At 41.2% G+C, this 22779-nt stretch overlaps 2 protein-coding genes across 3 annotated transcripts in view; both read left to right on the forward strand.

Moving 5' to 3' along the window:
- The window catches only part of PIP5K1B (phosphatidylinositol-4-phosphate 5-kinase type 1 beta), a 350208-nt gene that overhangs the window by 89720 nt on the left and 237709 nt on the right, over positions 1–22779 (forward strand). Inside the window, exon 1 of one of the 2 annotated variants that reach the window (XM_047767739.1) lies at positions 13382–13669. The exons of the other annotated variant lie outside the window; for it this stretch is intronic. The gene's annotated coding sequence lies outside the window, so the exon portion shown is untranslated. Of the gene's footprint in view, positions 1–13381; positions 13670–22779 lie in introns of those variants that run through there. 2 annotated transcript variants of the gene reach the window in all.
- On the forward strand, positions 1509–4124 carry PABIR1 (PP2A Aalpha (PPP2R1A) and B55A (PPP2R2A) interacting phosphatase regulator 1). The gene has a single exon (XM_047767740.1). It carries the CDS (start codon positions 1649–1651, stop codon positions 2510–2512), a length of 864 nt encoding a protein of 287 aa, XP_047623696.1. The 5' UTR covers positions 1509–1648; the 3' UTR covers positions 2513–4124.

Here is a 22779-nt window from a genome sequence, read left to right on the forward strand (position 1 = left end):
GCCTTGGATCTTTGCACCTGCTATTCTCTATGGTTGGAATATTTATCCCTCAGATGTCAACATGATTTGCTTCTTATCATTTAGATCTCAGTTTTATCTGATTGGCCCCTCCTTCCTACCAGTGCTGCTCTATTTTTTTCCACTCCATTTATTCCTAAGATTTGCCACTATCTGAAAATAGCCTACACATTTATCCTTCCCCACCCTCCAGGAGAAATTAAATGTCCTAAACATTAGGGCCTAATTCCTACCACCGCAGTGCCTGGCACATAATTGGTACATAGAAAAAAATATGACTGAGTACATGAAAGAATAAATACAAACTGGAGTTCCCATCATGGCGCAGTGGAAACGAATCTGACTAGGAACCATGAGGTTGCAGGTTCCATCCCTGGCCTCATTCAGTGGGTTAAGGATCCCGTGTTTCAGTGAGGTGTGGTGTAGGCTGCAGACTTGGCTCAGATCCCACGTTGCTGTGGCTCTGGCGTAGGCCGGCAGCAACAGCTCCGATTTGACCCCTAGCCTGGGAACCTCCATATGCCATGTGTATGGCCCTAAAAACCAAAAAAAAAAAAAAAAAAAGAATAAATACAAACCGATTTGTAATGAGATATGAAAGTTTATATTAATCACACTAGCCAACTATTGTGTTTTCATTACATTTGAGGACCCGTTGGTTTTCCCTTCATTTCATCCCTCATTATGAACATGATTGAGCACATATGCCTGTGCCAGAAATGACTATAAGTAAAACAATAGTAAATAGTTAATAGAATTACACACACGTTGGTTTTCTTCCCCTGTGACCTAAACAGTTCTGATTTACCATTCTCTCCAACTCCTCTCCACGTACCACCTGTACCACCTTGGTGCAGATTACCATCATCTAGAGCCTAGAGGGTGGCCTCCTCTCTGGCTTTTTTCCGAAGATTTTAATGTCTTCTCCGGACTGGAGTCCTTTCGTTCTTTCAGTTACTTTCAGTTTTCCATGCAGGAAAAACTTCCACGTTTTCATTGTTCTCAGGACCGACCCTGCTCTACCAACCTTAGGTCCCACCCAGCTCACTCTCCACTCCAGGCCACACTCCCTCCCTCCCTCCCTTCCTTCCTGGTTCCTGCCAGCCACTCTCTTCTCTGCTTCCCAAGCAGTTCTACACCGCATCCTTTTCTCAGGCTTCTTGGGATCTCAGGAGATGTCCCTTCCTCAGGGAAGCCCTTTCTTGTTAGGCCAAATTCTACTCCTCATCATACAATCCCACACCGCCAAGGGCCTCTCTCTCAGAGCTCTTATTTTATAAAAATATACTCCTGAATATGTTTATTTATATTTTATAAGTATATACTCCTTAACATTAACAGGCATTAAAGCAAGTTTGCGCCCAGTGCTTATTAGCGGAAGGAACGTGCCCACTGGCTGCCCAAACATTCCTCGCCCCTCCCGCTAGGCCTGCGGCGCGGCTATTACGCATTAAGCAGGCGCTGTGAGGAGAGATAGCTCAGGGCGCCTGCGCGAAGAGACACGCATGCGCAAGGCACGAGCCCGCTGACAGATTCGCAGTGGCGGTGGTGGCGGCGGCGGCCCTGTATTGCGGGGAATGGGAATCCTAGGTCTCTGACTGAGCACCGCCCCCGCCTCCCTGCCCCCGACATGGCTCAGGAGAAGATGGAGCTAGACCTGGAGCTGCCTCCGGGCACGGGTGGGAGCCCGGCGGAGGGCGGCGGCAGTGGTGGCGGCGGGGGCCTCAGGAGGTCTAACAGCGCCCCCCTCATCCACGGCCTCAGTGACACTTCGCCGGTGTTCCAGGCCGAGGCGCCGAGCGCCAGGCGGAACAGCACAACGTTCCCGAACCGCCACGGCCTGCTGCTACCAGCCTCCCCCGTCCGCATGCACAGCAGCCGCTTGCACCAGATCAAACAAGAGGAGGGCATGGACTTGATCAACCGAGAGACGGTCCACGAGCGCGAGGTGCAGAACGCAATGCAGATAAGCCACTCCTGGGAGGAAAGTTTCAGCCTGAGTGACAACGACGTGGAGAAATCCGCCTCCCCGAAACGCATTGATTTCATTCCAGTGTCACCAGCACCGTCACCCACCCGGGGAATTGGAAAGCAGTGTTTTTCACCGTCTTTGCAAAGTTTTGTGAGTAGCAATGGATTGCCTCCAAGTCCTATTCCCAGCCCAACGACCCGATTTACTACCCGCAGAAGCCAGAGTCCCATTAATTGCATTAGACCAAGTGTTCTTGGACCATTGAAAAGAAAATGTGAAATGGAAACTGAATATCAGCCAAAGAGATTTTTCCAGGGCATCACCAACATGCTTTCTTCTGACGTTGCACAACTGTCAGATCCTGGTGTGTGTGTATCTTCCGATACCCTTGATGGAAACAGCAGCAGTGCCGGATCTTCTTGTAACTCACCAGCGAAAGTCAGCACTACCACCGACTCTCCTGTATCGCCTGCCCAAGCGGCCTCTCCATTTATTCCAGTAGATGAACTTTCATCTAAGTGATTCACCCACCCATCCTGAGACTCGGTTTTGTTTTTGTCTTTGCAATGGAGAGAAAAATCAAGCTGGAGCAAGCACTGAACTTTGTCGATTAATTTGAGGCTATTTCCTATTTGACCCTTTTCCTTTTTTGGAATTTCCTGAAATGTTGTTATTCTAGAGAACTTTATGTCAGGTTCCTGCAGATGCCCTTGACTTCAGTGTAGTAATATTTTCAGACGTTTTCCCAATAAGTGTGTTGAAGCATACATCTTTATGCTGCTAATATGTCTAAATACATATGTTATCCCTTGATTTTTTAAAATAACTGAGAGCTCTATTTATTTATGGGATTATTAAGTTCTGATGCAAATATAAATGTTGAATTAATCAGCATAGTAAACTGATGTTTTAAAATTCCATACTTCATGCCCACACTAATTTTTAATGTTATTTTCAGTGATTGCTAATTTCTATTTGATGAAGTACAGTAACTTACCTATGTACACTTGTTTTTTAACTGTTAGTTATATCCATCCAGTGGTTGTCTCTTTTACCCAGGAGTCCTTGAATATTTAATTTTCTAGTACAGAAGTGGATTGGGAGAGGGTGATAAAGGAACAAAATACAAAAATTTGCACCAAATCTTTTAAAATTAAATATATAAAAGTAAATATTAAAAAAACATTTTCTAATGAAATTTTAATAGTAAATCCATAAGTCATAAAAATATAACTCCTATACAGGATTTTCCTTTTTTTTTTTTTTTTTAAGCTAAAAAAGGCATTCTTTGGGGCATAATCCTAATGTGAAATGGGACAGTGCCTTACAGTCTTGGCCCACTGTACATAGGCTGAGGCCAGGTTCTTTGTACCACTGCAAACATTAAATTTTTTCAATACAGAAAATGTGTGGGAAGCCCTGTTGAACTTCAGCAGAACACCCAGGCAGATGAATTGCTCTCAATCATTAATAGTCTTTATGATATCCAGTCATGCCTCAGTGAAAATCCTTGCCAGCAAGGAGCCAGAGCATCTTTTGGCTGCTTTTCTGCTCTGCCCATCTGTCACCTTCTTGGTTTTCCTTGGCTCAGGAAGGAAGCAACTGTTTCCTTGCCAACAGGTCCTTCCTCTCCACCTCCTAAGAAACCAGGGCATCATCGGTTAGACAGAGATACAGTGTGACTCAAATTTCTGACAGTAAGCAACAATAGGACTGTGGATTTGTTTGAGGAACCTCTGTGGTTAAAGCTACAGCTGGGGTCAACTGCCTGGGGCAGTGTCTGTTAACTGAGGGTCAGTGACTTGCCAGAGGAAATCAGGGGAAATGATTAGGTTTTGTTAAGGTAGAATTGTGGAATGTTCTTTTCTTTTTGCCTTTTACAATTAAGACAAAATATGAAAGTATTCAATAACAATTTTTTTATATTACACTTCCTTAATGATATTTTCTGTATCTTCCTTAGCTAGATAGGTAGATAGAATGGCAAACAAAAGAGGAAGGGGAGAAAAAAGACTTTTAGACCAAGAAACCAAGACAAAAAGTTCCAGCTTGCTTTAAGTTATTGCCTACAGAGACTTTTACAATTATGTGGAATTTTTACAAGTATGAGAATAAATGGAACTGGCCAAATTTTGACAGTTGCCTCAAGAATTCAGTGAATTACATCAAGGGTAAGAGTGTGTCCACAGGTTTAAAGTTCTTCTGGGTAATTTTATTCATGTGCTCCAGTCCTGACCTTGTTCCTCAAATTCAAACGTGTGTATCCAACTTCCTTTTGGGTACTTTGACCTGCTTCCAGAGGTACTTTAACCTCAGCATCTCCAAAACAAAATTTATTATTGTTTTTATTTAACCTGTTCCTAAATTGCCTAAATTGATGTCATCCTATCTAATTTCCTAAACTGGAAACCACAGGAAGAATCTTTGACTTTTCCTGGTTCCCCCTCATATCCAGCTCTCAATCACCAAGTCTTGTTTACTTTTGAAGTGAATCTCATCTCTCCCCTTCCCTGTCTCTGTTGCTCCTGATTTAGCTTAAGTTCTGGCCTAAGTGATCTCTCAACTTGTTTTCTTAATTCCCTGTTGGCCCAGTCCTCACACTGCTTCTCAAGTGTTCTTTATAAAATGTAAATTTGATTTTATCAGCCGCCTGTTTAAAAATTTTATATGCTTCCCCATTTTCTAGTTTAGAAAATACTCTCTTTAGCCTGCATATAATAAGGTCCTTCATGAACTGGCCACAGTCGTAATTAACACAGCTTTAATCCTCTGCTCATCTGTCTCAATTACACATCCTTCCTTCTTACTCTGTAAATAACAGACCGCTGGATACACTTTAAATATGCCATGTACTTTCACGTGTTTGTGCCTTTGATTAAATTGTTCCTTCTCCCTAAATGCCATCCTTACCCTTTCCAGCCAAGAAAATGTTTCTTTTTGTGGCATTTGAATTTAACCATGAAATAATACATACTTTCTGATTAGAAACATATTTCAACAATGCAGATAGCTATATAGTTTAAAAAAATGAAAGTCTGCCTTTTATTATGTAAAATTCATCTTCCCTTCTCCTAGGGAGTTTCTGATAATAATTCAGTAAATATTGTACAAGATAGTACTCTGTATTCCCTGTATGTATTATATAAATTCAGGAAACCAATGTCTTGATAATCTCTCTCTTTTCTTTCCCTCATATCTAATCATTCACCAAATCTTAGTGATTTTATCTTCCAGAATCTATCATCTTTTCATCTCTACCGCCCTCATCCTTGATCCAGCCTATCATCATTTCCCTCGTAGGCCTCCTAATTCCCACTTGTCCCTTCACACTCACCCTGGTTGGCTACCCATTCATTCTCCCTACAGCAGCTAGAGTAATCCGTTTTAAATTGCAGATCTGACCCTTCAATCTCCCAGCTTCAAGCCTTTCATTTGTTTCCTCTTGTTCTTAAGGTATACCAAAATGTATTAATTCTGGCCTAGGTGCCCTTGTGCATTCTGGCCCTTGCCTCTCCCCTTGTTTTCTGTGCTCCACCCTCACTGGCTTGCTTTCTTCTTATTAAGTACATCTTGTTCTCTCCTATCTTAGGGCCTTTTATGAGATCTTTTCCCTTGAAGGTATAGAGAAATTTTTATTTCTCTAAGCTTATTTTTCTATGTAGGTGGTAAGTTTTAAATGAGATAAACTCTAAGAGTTTATATGGACAATTTACATTATTTATTGTTGTTCGTAACTTCAGTCCTTACTCTAGAATGCGGGCTTAGCTCATGTAAGAATTATCCTTTAGGGAATTCCTGTCATGGCACAGCGAAAATGAATCCGGCTAGGATCCATGAGGTTGTGGGTTTGATCCCTGGCCTCGCTCAGTGGGTTAAGGATCTGGCGTTGCCATGAGCTGTGGTGTAGGTTGCAGACGCAGCTCAGATTTGGCGTTGCTGTGGCTGTGGTATAGGCTGGTTGCTACAACTCTGATTGGATCCCCAGCCTGAGAACTTCCATGTGCCGTGGGTGTAGCCCTAAAAAGACAAAAAATTCATTAAAGAACATTTTTTAAGATACTAGTGTTGCTGATCTATAAACTTTGTACTAGAAGTCCCAAGGCACATATCAACATCTAGTTATAGTTTGTCATATATAACAAACCTCCATTGTATATTTTCCTTTATTATGTTTGTTAAAAAATTTACCCTTGTAAATGGAAAAGATAATCAATGATCACCAAATCATGGCTTCTGGATGTCAGAACCTCTAAGCACATTAAAAGATTGATTGTAATCAAGAATAACCTATATTGGTTTGACTTCCGGTGGTTCACATTTATCAGTTCAGACAGCCACATACTTGCAACAAGAGACCACTCTTAGATATTTGACAGTATAATGGGGAAAAGCTTGTGAGGCAGAAAGGACTGAGAATTGCTTTCTTAAAGGCATGTTTTTAGATGAGTAGAAAAAGCCTGAATATCCGAGAGGTGGGAGACTGGGGGAACAGTTGCCAAAACAACAAACCAAAGAAGATGATGTAACTGACATTTCCTGAATAGCATCAGAAAGTAGAAAAAAAGAGTTGATCTTGGAAAGGCAGTCTGGAAGCATTTTTTTTTTTTTTCTTTTGCAACAGGAAAGAGTGAAAAGGCTAAGCAAAGATAGCAGTACAGGAGTTTAGGGGTGTGGAGGATGAAAAATTAGAAGAGTTTGTATTAATTAATTCTATTTTCCAGTTATTGAGGAGTCTAGGTTATTTGAGGGTGTGGCAGGAGTAGATTTGAAAGCTTGAGTGAAATAAAAGTTTAATGCCGCCTCTATGAGCATCTATAAAGGAGTGACAAGGGTGAGTAGGAGGTTTATTAGGCCTCACTGGATGTCAGATTGCAGTTGAGTGGTAGGTGCAAACAAAGTAGATTGGATTAACCTAGGTTTGTGAGTTGGTTAAGCAGGTGCTGAATAAAGCCCAATGTGGGAAACAATTTGGATTCTGCTGAAAGTGGATTTGAGTGGCCAGGACTTTGGAGGTGGTAAGAAAAATCATCCAGTCATGGATTAGGCTGTTTTTTCAAGGTCTTACATTATATTCAGTCACAACAAAGTATATATAGAATCCGATCTCCCCATGGAACTCTCACTTTAGCAGTTTTGTCCATGTTTTCCATATCTGATTTTGTTCAGAGAGTCCTATGTCAGTAGTCTTAAGTTCCATTTATTTGATTAAAAAAAAATTTAAGTCAGATGGCTCGGTGTACCCAAGATAATTCCTTATGCCCTAACTTGCCATCTAAATAGAAAGGTTTTCTTAAAAGTTAATATGACTTCCCAAACTGGGAGGTGGGCAGTGTATTGTAGTGGTTAAAAGCAGACTGTGGAGCCAGGTGGCTGAGGTAAGGATTAGATGGGTGACTATATGGAAATCCTTACAGCAATGCTGGGGAGATTCTGTAGAAGTATCAACTATAGGTACTATCACTGTGGTGGTGGTGGTTGTCATTATTGTCATCTAGTGTGGACCTGCTAAGGAATCTTCCCTTTATCATCCTTCACTGATGAAACTCTTCCTCTCACACAGTCACAGTATACTTTCTACCCTGTTCTTTTATGAGGTGAGTGTTTTTTACATTGGGAGTCTTTCTTGTACTGAACAGGCATTTCTCTCAGTTAACTTCCACCACTTAATTCAAGTCTGACTCTGGAAAATGTGGAACAAGCCTTTTTAGATGCTAGCCTTCCCTTCACAAATCAGAAACACTGATCCCTCAGTAATTACCTTGTTGCTTCTGGATTTGGGAACTCTTGAGCAATTTTTTGCAGTGTACTTCCTATGTGAAATAGGGCTATCATTGCTTGCTAGTCAAGATTTTCACAAGATTATGATCCCTTTAAGATTGTTGACTTGCAAGAGATGGTCTAGTAACATGGGCCATTGCTGATAATATTAATTAGCACTAATATTTATTGAGTATTCAGTACGGGCCTATACATTATTTTCGGTGCTTTGCGTGTATGAGTTTATTTAATCCTCATGACATTCCTGTGAGGTAAATGCTGTATTTACATTTTAACAGGTGAGAAAACCAAATACATTTTATCAAGTCTCTATTACTTACTATTATTTTTTTCCTTGAATTTAGGTCCTTTTTGTGTTTTCCTTATAAACAGAGTTTTTGTTTTTGAGATGATAAAGCTTATTTTCTAGCTTGCTAGTGTTGCCACTTTTTGAATAAAATGATACGATTCCTCAAAATGAAGGCTTTAAATATTATTATCATATTAGAGAAAGCTATGAGGGAGATTGTTTTCTTTCATCATAGTAAAAAATTAAAGTAGTATAGAAGGAAATCATGCTTTAAATATTTTTTGAAAATGGCTTTGATGTTGGGAAATAAAGCCCCAAACTACAAACAAATTTTAGATTATTGCTTACAAATATATATGTATATATATTACATATGCTTTGTTATAGTTGAGATATATGGTGTCCTCAGTTGTCCTTAGATTATCACTCGGAGGGATACAAAAGCAAGACCATTTGAATGCTTCCCCCCAATAAACTCTAAGTTAAAAATGTATCATATTTTAGAACAAAAAGTAACAGCAGGATTTAAGGAATGTTCCAAACTCTTTGATTACCTAAATAACAAACATACATTCTTTCTCTATAAGAAGTTCTGCCCAGAGATTAAAGATTTAAATTCAGAACAATTGGGCAATCTCTGTGAAGTTTTTTTTTTTTTTAACTTTACTTCCTAGAAAATCACTTCACTGTTGAGCAAGAGGACCTAAAAAGGAAATCTTCCCTTTGAACATATTTTAGAATTGCTGCTTACTTAGACTTCATGTTTCAGAGTCATGTCCCTGCATTCGATATTTTGAAACAAACCATTCAAAGCCACAATTTGTTCCAAAAGGGTAGAATCATTTTTGGGAGTGCAATAAATATTTAACCTCAAAAGTGACTTTTGGTTCTATATGTAGCTTTTTTTGTGAAAATAGTTTTGTAACAGGGAGGGTAGGCAAATAGCATCAAATACTCTAGTCTTGTGCACATACAACTAAATGTACATACACCTTCACACATACACACATGACCTACTTTATAAGCCTTGTTCTGGGTGCTTGAAGCCATATTTAGCTTTCCTCCCATTTTAGATTTCCTCTCGTTTTTCCTTCCTTGGTTTTCTTAGGTAGTTTAGACTTTGTAAATTATACTTACCCCACAACACAGACATGTATATGTATATAAACACTGTTGGCAAGTGTTTTGTGCCTTGATTTTGCATTGACTTTTCCAAGTTCTACGTGCTGCCCTGAAAAAGAAATAGGTACTTGTTTCTTATACCTGGGATTTCTTTGTGCCTGCTTTCTATTTGTCCTTTTTGAACTTTTGGAAGAAGTACTTGGGGAGACATGAAAATCACTCATTAGCGAATTCTAAGGCGGTATGACTCAGACTAGAGAACAGAGAATGTATTGCTTTTATTTACCTGTGGAAGGAAGTTCAGTTCTGTATCAATGCCAAGGATGGTTCTGGTTCTTTTCCAATTGCCTACAACAATCTTCCAAAACAAACTGACATCTATGGCTTGGCTAGCAAGGCAGGTTGTGAAAGAAAACAATTGAAAAAGATCTTTTGTGCCCTTGCAGAGGAGAATGATAGGTTGAGATAACCATTCCTGAGATTCAGACAATCCCTCCCCCTTACTTTATGGACAAAGAATGATTTTATTGTGGCAATGCCAGGAGAATTACTGGAACTCCAAAGTGTCAAGTAGCCATTGAGTGTTGATGTGTTTTAAAAAGGAAAATTCGAGATGTTGAGAGAATGGGAGTGAGGAAATGATGAATGGACTGGGTATTCCTTTTAGCACATGAGCCCTGGGTCTCTCATTGTCAGCTCCCTGTGGAGAGTGACATTGCTGGTGGTTTTCTTCAGGAATGTTTGCTTACTCTTTATCCTTCCTCATTGGTGATTTGGGGTTGAATCAGTTTGTGTTTAAGAATTTCTTCAAGGAGTTAGTTCCCCTTGTGGCTCGGCGATAGAGAACCTGACTAGTGTCCCTGAGGGCTTGGGTTCAATCCCTGGCCTTGCACAGTGGGTTGAGAATCCCGTGTTGGTGTGAGTTGTGGTGAGGGTCGAAGACTTGGCTTGGATCCTGCATTGCTGTGGCTGAGGTATGGGCCGGTGCCTACAGCTCTGTTTTAACCCCTAGCCTGGGAACCTCCATGTGCTGTGAGTGTGGCCTCAAAAAGACCAAAAAAAAAAAAAAAAGTTTTTTTTTTCCAAGTCTTTTTTAGAGGACTTCTTTTGAGTCTTCTAAAAAAATGGTAAATAATAGGGATACTAATACTTATCTTTCATTATTATTAAAGGTTACTTTAAGTCAAGAATTGAAGTTTTTGGAGCTCTTGACCTTATCAATTTAAACTAGGTTTCTAACTCAATTAAAATTCTATACCTATCTTAATAATCTTTCTCAAGGCCTCATTTTATCACACTACTACCAGTATTTCTAAAATGCAAATATGAAATTCAACTTGAATGGCTACCCCTTAACTTCAGGGTTAAATCCAATTATACACTATGATAATTTGCATACCCCCACATACCCCAGAACCCTAGAACTCTAGTAGCCACTCTGAGCTGCCTGGGGTTCCCCCCAGCTTCATGCTTCCAGATACTGACTGTGCTTTGACAAGCTGTGTCCTCTGCTTAGATCCACGCTTGCTTCCTGCCTTCCTCCTCTGCCCTCCCTACCAACTTCTTTCCTTAAGTAACTCCTTAAAAACTTAGCCCAAGTGAGCACAGCTTCTGGAGAGCCTTTCCTGATGGCCTCTGCCTCTCCAGCCCTGGTCAGTTAGAAGCTTTCTTCTGCGATCTTGTTATATACCCAGGGCTTCCTTCTCTAAGGCAGTGAACTGGCTGACATGTGTTTGTATGGTTTCTTGCCTCTTTAACCTGTTTAAAAACAAAACCTCTTTTACTTCTGTCCCTAATACCTGTGCATAGAACATTATACTTACTCAAATTTATATGAAGTAGATGATTGAGAGACGGATAAGTAGGTGAACAAATGGCACAGACTGTTTTTCAGAGAAACGAATGTAGTAAGATTCTTAGTGGAACAAATGCAGTCATATGATGGGGCTCTTTATTTGCTAAGAGACTAGAAATTCATTCATTAAGCAGTTTTTTTTTTTAATTTTAATTAATTTATTTATTTATTTTGCTTTTTAGGGCTGCACCCACGGCATATGGAGGTTCCCAGGTTAGGGGTCCAGTCGGAGCTACAGCTGCCAGCCTGCACCACAGCAACACAGCAACATCAGGTCCGAGCTGCATTTGTGACCTACACCACAGCTTAGGGCAACAGATCCTTAACCCACTGAGCAAGGCCAAGGATCAAACCTGCAACCTCGTGGTTCCTAGTCAGATTGTTTCCGCCACGCCACAACAAGAATTCCCTCGTTAAGCAGTTTTGATCTGAGCACCTGTGAGTCGATATATCAGTGTACAAAATGGACTCCTGCGCTTGTGAAGCACATGTTCTGCTTACATTCTAACAGGATAGAAAGCGGAGTGGTAGGAAACATTATAAATAAGTAAATTACAAAATACATACAGTGAGGAACAGCAAGGACGTCATGGTGGCTGGAGCAGAGTTATTGAAGGAAACGCTAGTTGGAGGGGCTTAGAGAGGTGGGTGGAGCTGGGGATTGTTGCAAATACAGGTAGCATAAAGTCTAGAGTGCCATTAAAAGCCATTGACTTAGAGAAATATCCATTGCAGGGATTTGAGCATAGACATGATGTGACCTATCTTAGGTTTTAAGTGTTCTTACTGTCTTGATAATAGACCATGAGGAGCAGGGGGGAAGCAGGGGAAAATTAGGAGGCTTTCCAACAATCCAGGTAAGTGATGATCATGGTGGCTTGAGAATGGATATGATGGTAACATTGGAGGTGGGGAGAAGTGGTTAAGTTCTAGATAGACTTTGAAAGTAGAGCCAGTAGACATTGCTGACAGATTTAAGGTAGGCATGAGATTGGGGTGGGGGTGGGGGAGAGAGAGACAAGGAGGAACTGGAAGGATGGTGTTGCCGTCAACTGAGATGTGAAAATCCGTGAGGACGGGAGAGTTTTTGGTTTGGGGGTGGGTTTGTTTTATTTGTTTATTCGTTTCTGCTGTTGTTGATTGGCATGTTTGGTGGGGGAGGGGAGAAGGGTGGAGGGAGTCAGGAGTTCAACTTTGGATATGTTAAATAAACAATCCTTATTAGACATTCAAGTGGAGATGTCAAGCAAGCAGTTAGGTACCTGAGTCTGGAGTTCAGGAAAGAGGGCCGGCAATACACAATAGAGAGCCATCTGCCTGTGATATTTAAAGTCAGAATCACTGAGGATCATGTGAATGTGTGTAAAGAATAAGAACTGAACCTTGGGGTCACTCTATAATGTTAGAAGGTCTGGAAAAGGACACTGAGAAGGAATAACCAAGGAGATAAGAAAACCAAGAGAGTGTGGGTTCTAGAAACTACGGGAAGAAAACATATGAAAGAGGACGGAATGATTAAGTGTCATCAGTTGCCCCTGATCTGACAAGTAAGTGAGGACTGATCATTGAGCCTTGGATTTAGTAACATGTAAGTTACAGGTCATCTTGGTGAGAGACATTTCATTGGGGTGGTGGGTGGAAGCCTGATTAGAGGAGGTTTAAGAGAGAATAGGATAAGAGAACTGGAGGCAGCCAGATGGGCTGAAGAAAGAGATTGAGTTATTCTAGATCCTTGAGGATAAAGAGGAGCTAAAGTAAAAGATCAGTCTGCTCCCCTTCTTCTTGGTAAATTGTTATTAAGCATTTCACAAGAAATATCCCTTTACATACATATATAAATAGTATATATACACACACGTATAAATACATATATAAATATATATATACACACACACACATATATATATATATGATTATAATTTGGGGAAAAAAAACAAGGCCAAATGAAACTAGTTTCTTTCCACTTGGGGTGTGGGTTTTTTTTTGTTTTTTGCGTTGCTGTGAGAAAAAAAATCTATAAGTAAATGCTTTTACTCCAAATATGAGTAGACTGTTCAAGCAGAGGGCTTACTGATTCACTTCCTTCATGAATTTCATCTGGTCCATTTTATTCCTTTGTCTTTTATTTCTCTTAATGGCTTTTTTTCCACTTATAAATTGAAATTGAGTTCCACGCCGATGACACAATTATTTCTGCACGTCTGGCCCAGTTTCTTAACCCAGAGACATTTTCCTCTTCAGTGAGTGCTGTGAATTTTTTTTTAAAGTAGTTCATTGTCCTCTTAGGTTTTATTTAGGGACAGATTTTTGTTCCCTAATTCCTTTTCAAAATTATTGCTGAACGGTGGGAGAGGAGAGTGCCAGTAATGATAAGAAAGAAGGAATGCTTTCCTTATTGTGAATTGCTACGATTTCATTCTAATTGTAAAATACTGTCAGGTTCATTCTTGTGGGTTGGGCAGTTTGTCCCAATCCTTCCTACAAGAGGACTAGGGAACATCCAAGCCGTACTCAGGAGGGAAGAATACTGTCTCCTGGGATTCCTTCTCTCTCCTGATACTATATTTCTGCCCTGCAAGACTCCTCTCAAGTCCTGCTCACTCCATGGAGTCTCCTCTGCTTCTCCTGCCTCTAGGTAGTATTGGTTTCCTCCTAATTACCCTCCCTACTGCCTGTAGCCCTTTGTTGTTTGGGGACAGGGTTTGGGGTGGGGGTGGGGGTGGGGGTGGGAGCCGGGGCCAGAGCGGAAGGGGTATAAAAGCACTGCATCTACAGACTGGGAGAACTGCATTCCAGACCTAGCCCTCCCACTTCCCTGCTTCAGGTTTTAAGCAAATTACTTCATCTTTAAATGAGCGTAGTTCTTATCACAGAAGTCCATAAGAATTAGAGGGGAGAAGGCAGGTCAAATTATTTAGCAGAAAATGGGTAATTTGAATAAATGGAAACCTAAAGAATATATGTAGTATATGAAATACTCTCCTGTCTTAATGACAGATTTCCTGAAAGAAAGGGACAATGGCTTGTATATCTTTGCTAATACCAGTTCATCTCTATAGAAAGAACTCAGTGTTTATCAATGATTATAGATGGTGCTCAGGAAAGGCAGAATGTTTACTTGTGGAAGCCTGTGATAAACATGTCCTAAAGTGCTTCATTGTTGCACATGAGTGAGTGCTTCAGGCTTTAGGAACTCTTCCAGACTCAAAACCTTGCAATGCACAGGCTATGGAAGTGATGTTGCAACTTTCATGGTGTAGGAAGTCAGTATGCTTTCATTTTAGTTTTCTTAACACTTGTGAAAATTGCAGGGGTTTTTTCCCTTTCATGCTTATTTACACAGCGTAGAATTCAGAAATCTACTTTAATTTTAACATAATCTATCAAATTCTTTATAATTAGGAAAGGAGCTTAGATGACATTTATTTTTATGCAAACCTTCATAAGCCATGCATTTTAATAATGTGAAAAAAAAGAGTAAAAGGAAAAATCCAAATAGGCTAAAACAAGGAAATTACACTTTCTATTGATAAAAGCAATACAGATTCATTTTTGAATTTTTAGAAAATGCCAATAAGTACACTTCACTAAGAGGCTGCTGTTTAACTACCCCTGTATATTGTTCCGGGTTTTTCTGTAATTAAATATGCGCATGTAATTTTTACACAAAGATGTACTTAACTGTATAGTCAGCTCCACAAACTACTTTTTTCCAAGTAATGTACAGTGAGTATTTTAAATATACTTTTGCCTCATTTTGCCCTCTTGTGTTTGTACCATGTTATAGTAACCAACTGCTTTTGGCTCTCTCAGATGTTTCCAATTTTTTTCTCAATTACAGTGTTCTGATGGACATGTGAACAACTTTTAAAATTTAAAGAACAACACTTTCTTGGACTTCCCAATTAGAAATAGCTGGCAGATTGATTTCAATTCAGTTTTGTCCACTTCTAAAACATTCTTCCAAGTCATTCCAAATCAGCTTTGAGTGATTTATTTGATGGTTCATGTTTGGAGGTCCTGTGTGTGACTGGGGAAAAAAAAAAAAAAGGTGTAGTTGTCTGAAAATAATCTGTATTTCTAGATTTTTTTCATGAATCTGAGACAGCCTTTGACTCATTGAACCCAAACTAGAGAGTTTGGATAACGTCTTTGGGAAAATGTTGCTGAGGTCTTTATCTCCTAAACTAGATGTAGCTGTAATTCAGGGTTAGTGAGGTCGTCAGGTCAGTTATTATCGTTCTGTCATTTCAGTGGAAGGGAGGTCTGAGCATGTGTGTGGGGGAGGGGTGGATTTCATGTGCAGCGGTGGTGGAGGAGGAGACCAGGGTTAGACACCTATCTGCCCCACAGACTTAGGGTCCCTACCATTTTCTTCTTTCGTAACTATGGCAACTTGAGATCTCACAGCTTCTAGGTTAGTTAAGACATCAAACATTGCCTCTAGCTGCCCATTGAAATGGCTTGGAAATCTTGACATTAAAACTGGGATATTTCTGTTTCAGGCATCTAGGAAAACCACAAAAATCCTTTTCGATATCATGTTTGTCAATACTAGGATTGTAAAACATGGTCACCAAATTTGTAGGTCTTAGGAAAAGGAATAATAGAGATGACGTTTTCATTTTTGCAATAGGAGTTCCCATTGTGGTACAGTGGAAATGAATCCGACTAGGGACTATGAAGTTGCAGGTTTGATCCCTAGCCTTGCTCAGTGGGTTAAGGATCTGGTGTTGCTGTGAGCTGTGGTGTAGGCTGGCAGCTATAGCTCTGATTTGACCCCCAGCCTGAGAACCTCCATATGCCTTGGGGTGTGGCCCTAAAAAGCAGGGGGAAAAAAAAAAGTAATTTTTGCAATAAATGCTCAGTGAATACTGACTGTGCTCCAGGCGCTGTGCTGGGGGCTGGAGATGCAGGGCAGGGTGGATAAGTCTTTAAGCTGCTCTTGGTGCCATACATGCATAGAAATTAAAGTGCACATTGCTTTCTAATACTTTCCTAGACATATTTCCAAGATGCCATAGGAATCCAGAGGAAGGAAATAAAAGGTGTTTATAAGAGAAACAACGTGGCATTGTCCTTATGGCTCAGTGGTAAAGAACCTGACTAGTGTCCATGAGGATGTGGGTTCAATCCCTGGCCTCACTCAGTGCGTTAAGGATGCGGTGTTGCTGTGAGCTGTGGTGTCGGTCGCAGACATGGTTTGGATCTGGCATTGCTGTGGCTGTGGTGTAGGCTGGCTGCTACAGCTCAGATTCTACCCCTAACCTGGGAACTTCCATATGCCGCAGGTGCAGCCCTAAAAAGACAAACAAACCAACCCAACAAAAGAAACAACACTTTAGCAAGTTGATAAGTGAAGAGATGTCGTCCTCCCAGGGGAACATGAAGAAGGTCATGTAACATCTATAGTGAACAGCTCATATTCTAGCAATTTCTGGCCAATAACAATTGCAATTTACTTTAAAACAAGTAATTCTTTTTTTTTTTTTTTTTTTTAAGGGCTGCACTTGTAGTATATGGGAGTTCCCAGGTTAGGGAGCTGTAACTGCTGGCCTACACCACAGCCACAGCAATGCCAGATCTGAGCCGCATCTGCAACCTACACCACAGCTCATCGCAATGCCAGCTCCTTAACCCACTGAGCAAAGCCAGGGATTGAACACACATCCTCATGGATACTAGTCAGGTTTGTTGCTGCTGAGCCATGATGGGAACTCCTAAAACAAGTCATTCTTAAGTTAATTTTTTTTTTTTTACTAATTTAATGTTTTCTTCTTTTTCCATACTTATGGGTTAAAAAAAAAAAAACTAATTGTTTATTCCTTTTTAGGGAGTTGTGAAATCATTTGATCCTAAAAGAGTAAATGAAGTGAATTTGGCTTCTCAGGGTGCTCTTGTAACTACTTGCATCCCAATGACATTCTTTTTCTCCTGTCTTGGATGTAATAGCTTAGAAATTATGGCTGTAGATTGATGAGGAGATCAAAAGAGAATAGACAAAGAATATGCAGTTCATGTTATCTATTAATTTTTTCATGCTCTTAGTAATACTCCAAAATATGATCGAAATCACTGTGTACTGTTGTTGGTCTTGCATTGGAAAAGCCTTGGGCTGTACATTCTGAGACTTCAAACAAAGTAGATTTATAGTGGAAAAGGAACCAGAGGTTTAGACTAAATAGATATGTTGTAAGAGAGCCATAATGACCTTATTTAAATACTTTCCACATTAAATAAGGCATGTAGTACTGCTGTTACTGCTATGATTTTTTAAAATAAATGAATTTGCATCCATGATAGTTTTTTTTAAATTCCCCACAAAGTTCCACAAAATAACTAATATGAATACTTGAAGAAAATAATCCATGGGGATCCAGATTTGAATTACGCTTCCTTCCATATAGTGATTCCTTTATAAATTTTAATCTTGTTTTATAAGCAAGATTTTTTTTTAAGTTAGGAAACCTAATTAACAAAATTTTGGAGAGTGATAATTGGGGTGAATTTCTAATACGGTTGTAACGTTGTTCACTTGGTAAATATTTCTTGGGCACCTACTATGGGCCAGACACTGACCTTTTCATTAACAGTTTTATCCCTAGTCTCTAAAAGACATTAACTCCGTTGTTTTCTGGAGTCTAAATTACAGTAAGAGGAAATCAAAAAAAGAAGAAGAGAGGGGCAGAGAGGAAGGGAAGGAAAGAGAAAGAGACAAATAATGGAATTGTGGCCAATTGCAGTTAAAGATTACCAAGGAAATAAGCAAGAGACTGAGAACTTGAATGGGAGAGAAGCATCTGTTTTGGACAGGGTGGTCAGGGGAAGCATTACAGACCAGCAGTCACATGTGCAGAGCTCTTGAACAAGAAAGAGCTTGGCATATTCGAGGAATTGTAAAAAGTTTAGTGTGGCGGAAGCCTAATGAGTAAGAGGAAGAGAAGTGTGAGATGAGGTTACCTTTCAGCATCAGAGCCTACAGGCTAAGGGCGGGCGGAGCTGGGATTTTATTCTTAATGCAGTGGGAAAGTATTTACACAAGGGACTAATCTGAATGAATTTCCTCTTACTGGTCATTCTTGACTTGTGGAGAGTGGAAACGAGAAACCCACTGGGAAGCTGTTGTTTTCCTCTAGGCAAGAGCTGTAAGTAACGAGGCTGAGGGGTAGCAGTAGGATGGAGAGAAGGCGGTGGTGACGTCAGCAGGACTTGAGGGGGGCTGGTGAGGTGGAGGGAGGGAGCAAGCAGGGCTCCTAGTTTCCTGACTGGATTACTCTAGGGCGGACTAGAGTGACACTGAATGAGATGGGAGATTGGAAGGAGCAGGAGCCGAGGTGTTTGCGTTCTGTTTAAGGGTGTATTACGTCTAACAAACTTGTGAGAAACCCAAAGGGAGATGTCGCTTGGATGTGTGAGCCCAAACTAAGGAAAGGTCTGCACTCTAGCTAAAATTATATTTGGTATGACCACACTGCCCATTCGTCTGTTAGCTTTCATAGACGTTTTAAAAAGCATTTGGAGTATAATTAATAATACCGAAACCCTCTATTTCTAGTACATATCCTTTGTTCCTCATTGGCTCCATTTAGGGCACACGCCAGTTGTGAAAATGAATGAAGGCCTCCTCCTAGGTGACTCTTACTCCAAATGCCTTAGCATGGCACACAAGACCTTCCCTGCAGAACCTTCCAGATTCATGTCAGACCCCTCCCCAACATGTATCTCTTTATTTTCACTGTGAGAAATAACTGGTAATTTCCAGAAGGCACCATGTTGTCTCTCCTCCATGCTTTTGCAAACGATGTTCCTATGCCCTGGAAAAACCCATTCCAACCTTTTCTACCTTATTATCTGCAAGTCATTTGAGATATAATTCAGGTGGGTGTCACCTCCTCTGAGGAGTCTGGGAATTCTGAATCCAAATCCCAACCTTCCTATACATCAGGTTCCTTTAAGGAACTGGAAACATTGATGCTGAGGTGGGTGGAGGTACTTGTGGGCAGTGGGTGCCCAGGCTGGTGAATCAGGAGGAACCTCACAGCGTATGGCGTATGGGCCCTTGTTTGTTCTTTCCCCCAGACCCTGCAAGCGTTGGGGGCGGGCTTTTCCTTAGATGGTTAGCACTCATGGTCGGTCAGGGCCAGGCCTTTCCCCTAGCACACAGCCCAGGGCCTGTACAAGCTCAGGTGTTCCTTTTTTTTTTTTTTTTTTTTTTGGGCTGCACCTGCAACCTATGGAGGTTCCAAGGCTAGGGGTCGAATTGGAGCTGTAGCCACCAGCCTACACCACAGCCACAGCAATGCAGGATCCCAGCCATGTCTGAGACCACCCCACAGCTCATGGCAACACTGGATCCTTAACCCACCGAGTGAGAGCAGGGATAGAACCCATGTCCTCATGGATGCTAGTCAGGTTTGTTAACCACTGAGGCATGATGTGAACTCCTGCTCAGATGTTCTTTAAGCGAAGGATTCATTCAGTCCTCCAAGGATTCTCTGGCCTGGGGATGGTGAAGGAGGAGGGGGCTTGAATCTCCACCACCCCCTCCTTATTGATAGAGCATTGTTCTTGAAGACCCACCCTCCACTGTCTGTGGCTGGGATCTGTGTCTTGAGAGTACAGGACTGCACTGCTCTATGTGGTTCTACAAAGGTGCACCATTGAAGGGCAAACCAAGGCTGCTTTCCAGCCCACACTCAGCTGCCAATCCCTTAACCTGCTAGTAGAAGAGGGCCTTTTTCTTTGGAAGGTGGAAGCTGCCCAGAGGACATATCTTTTTCTCATTTTCTGAGAAAACTTTTCTGAGTGAACTTTTGCTAAGAGGAGGGGTACTTTTTAATTATTCAGATAAAGCTTCCAAAGGTTGTGGCAAGGTAGGAAATTTGGGTACCTTGGCTCCAAATTCTCCCTTACATTAAGTTCTTGAGGTGTTCAAGCCCTAAGCATTCCAAGTGTCTGAACATTTTGAGCTATTGTCTCCATATCTGTATCTCCTTCTTCAGCCTCTCCCCAAAATCCCAGACAGAAAACTTGACCCAAGTCACTGGGGTCTGTGCCCATTCCCAGTGCTCCCAGGCCTCTTCTAGCAGCTGCTGCTGCCATACAAGTAGATGGTGTAGCATGTTTTAAGCCATCACTGTTCCCAAGCTCCTCTGCCTGCAGGCTGATAAGGTGAATGGAAATTGTATGTACAGGGGAGAGGAGCTGGCTGCTTTCCCTTGAGCCAAGACACAGTTGCCCTGAGATTCTGATGGAAACTCCTCAAGTAGGGCTCTTCAAGGGAAAACAATCAGCCTAGGCAGCAGAGAACTAAGAATTCTAGAGAGACTTGGTGGTATTCTAGGGAAAGGGCACACATTTTTCCTGTGGATTGCTAATAATCCTCAAAATGCTTGCCCCCTTCCTGGGTTGCATTCATTTGGGCTGATTTTAAGCATCATAGATTTATCCTTTTCCTTAACGTTAAGAATGTATATTTAGTACTGAGATACCTATGCAGTGGTGAGCTTCGAGGCAGCCTGCCAGGTTTGTGGGATTTGAAATAAATCCCAAATCTGAAGACTGGGGACTTTTTTCCCCTCTATTTTCAAGGCCATAGGAATTGAAATTGTTTGATCATAAGCTTAAAAGTTACTCCTGTGAACTTAATATACTACTTGACGAGAAGTGTTTGCCAGAGTGGACTTAGTCTCATCTAACCAATAAGTGAAAATCCAGACTGTTTTCACTTAAAGGTTCAGGTTCCTTCGTACCTGAGATGTACCCATGTAGGTTTAAAGATGAAGAAGTTTGCCTCAAGAGAAGCCCAGTCTCAGGTTGACATTCACTCCTTAGGGAGGCTGCTGCACGGGGTCTTCTTACTTTGTTCTGTGACTAATGCCATGTTGAATTCTGATGGAACGAATGACGTAGTCTTGCCCCAGGGTAACACAACCCGGTTTCAGCCCCTTGTGCCATTCTAGAAGCAGTAACGGGATGAAAAGCAAAGCAAGTCTGAGCATCATCAGAAGCCAGTTGAAAGATAAGACTCCAGAGGAAGAACTGTGGGCACCTCTGGGCAGTGAGATGGCTGGCCACTTTTATTTTCTTTATGATTTTTCATTTCTGTAGTAGATATGAGTTGCATTTATACCCATATTTTTTTAAATACTCAAAAAGAGATCCATTTGAAGAAAATGAGATGGAGAGGGATAAACTAGGAGTTTGTGTTGAACAGACATCTTCTACTATACATAAAATAGATAAACAAAAAGGACCTACTGTATAGCACTCTATTCAATATCTTGTAATAACTTATAATGGAACAGAATCTGGGAAAAGTATATGTAACTGAGTCACTTTGCTGTGCATCTGAAACTAACACAACATGTTAAATCAACTATACTTCAACTTTTAAACCAAAAAAAAAAAGGGAAAGGAAATAATGTGTGAAATGAACCTAAAACAGGGAAGGATGGGAAGAAGGAAGAAAAGGAAGGAGGGAGGAAGGAAGGGAGAAGAAAGAAAGAGAACTCTTGTAGAAATATCTGGGATTTTATATCACTGTCCTAGTTTTTCATCTTGTTTTCTCACTCTGAAAACCATTCATTATTCAATGCTAAAAAGAAGGAAGAAGAAAATACTTATTTAAGCATTGACCTAATGGAAAATAAGCAAGGGCCGAAAATAAGGCTTTCTTTCTGAAATTGGGATAGCTTATCTGGAGTTCCTGTTGTGGCTCAGCAGTTAAACCCGACTAGTATCCATGAGGTTGTGGGTTTGATCCCTGGCCTTACTGAGTGGGTTAAGGATCCGGCATTGCTGGTGTAGGTCGCAGATGTGGCTTGGATCTGGCATCTCCGTGGCTGTGGTGTAGGCCAGCAACCACAGCTCCAATTCACCCCCTAGCCTGGGAACCTCCGTATGCCGTGAGCATGGCCCTAAAAAAAGATCCCCTCCCCCAAAAAAGCTTATCTAAGAAGTATGGCAGACATTCTCATATGTACATTCATTAAACTTTCAAGTTTTAAGTCCATGTGCCAGGCACTGTGCAAAGTTCTGTGATTTACAGAAAAATACATGGAGGTTTTTGGCCTGAGGGGGCTGAGAGTGTAGTGGGAAGAAAAGAAATTTAAACTGGTTACAATATAGTAAGTGTCACAATAGGGCAGGACCAGGGCCCCTGGGAGGGCAGAGAGGCACTGAGCCCTGACTTGGGAGGAGTAGGAGTGGATTCATAGAAGGAACTGATGCCTGAGCTGCATCTTGAAGGATAAAGAACACCAGGCGGGGGGAGGGGGAGGGAGAGAAGTGGTCTGTCAGGCTATGTAGTGGATACAAAGGAAGGAGGCGGGAAAATGCTGTGGCTTCTGGGAACTGCAAGTCTTCCCAAAGGGGTGCAGTCATGTTGGGGGTGGGGAGCCAGGAGAGATGAGGTGAAGAGGCCAGGTCATGAGAGGTTATGTGCTATGCTGAAATCTTTGAGTTGTGCCCTGAAGCAGTGGGAAGCCATGCAGGGTTTTAAAGATGGAGAGTGGCACAGACGGATTTGCCTTATAGAAAGATTCGTGCAGCGATAGTGTGCCCCAGCGAGGCTGACTAATTAGGAAGCTGAGGCAATAATTTGTGCAAGAAATGATGAAGTCTCAATTGAGAAAGTAACAGGGAACATGATGCGAAAGATTCAAACAAAGGACATGAAGGAGGTTGATTCCAAAGAATTTGATTGATGAGCTGTGGGATGGGGATTAAGGAGAAGTCAGGATG

The sequence above is a fragment of the Phacochoerus africanus genome, chromosome 2 (genome assembly GCF_016906955.1).
Source record: "Phacochoerus africanus isolate WHEZ1 chromosome 2, ROS_Pafr_v1, whole genome shotgun sequence".
Lineage (NCBI taxonomy): Eukaryota > Metazoa > Chordata > Mammalia > Artiodactyla > Suidae > Phacochoerus > Phacochoerus africanus.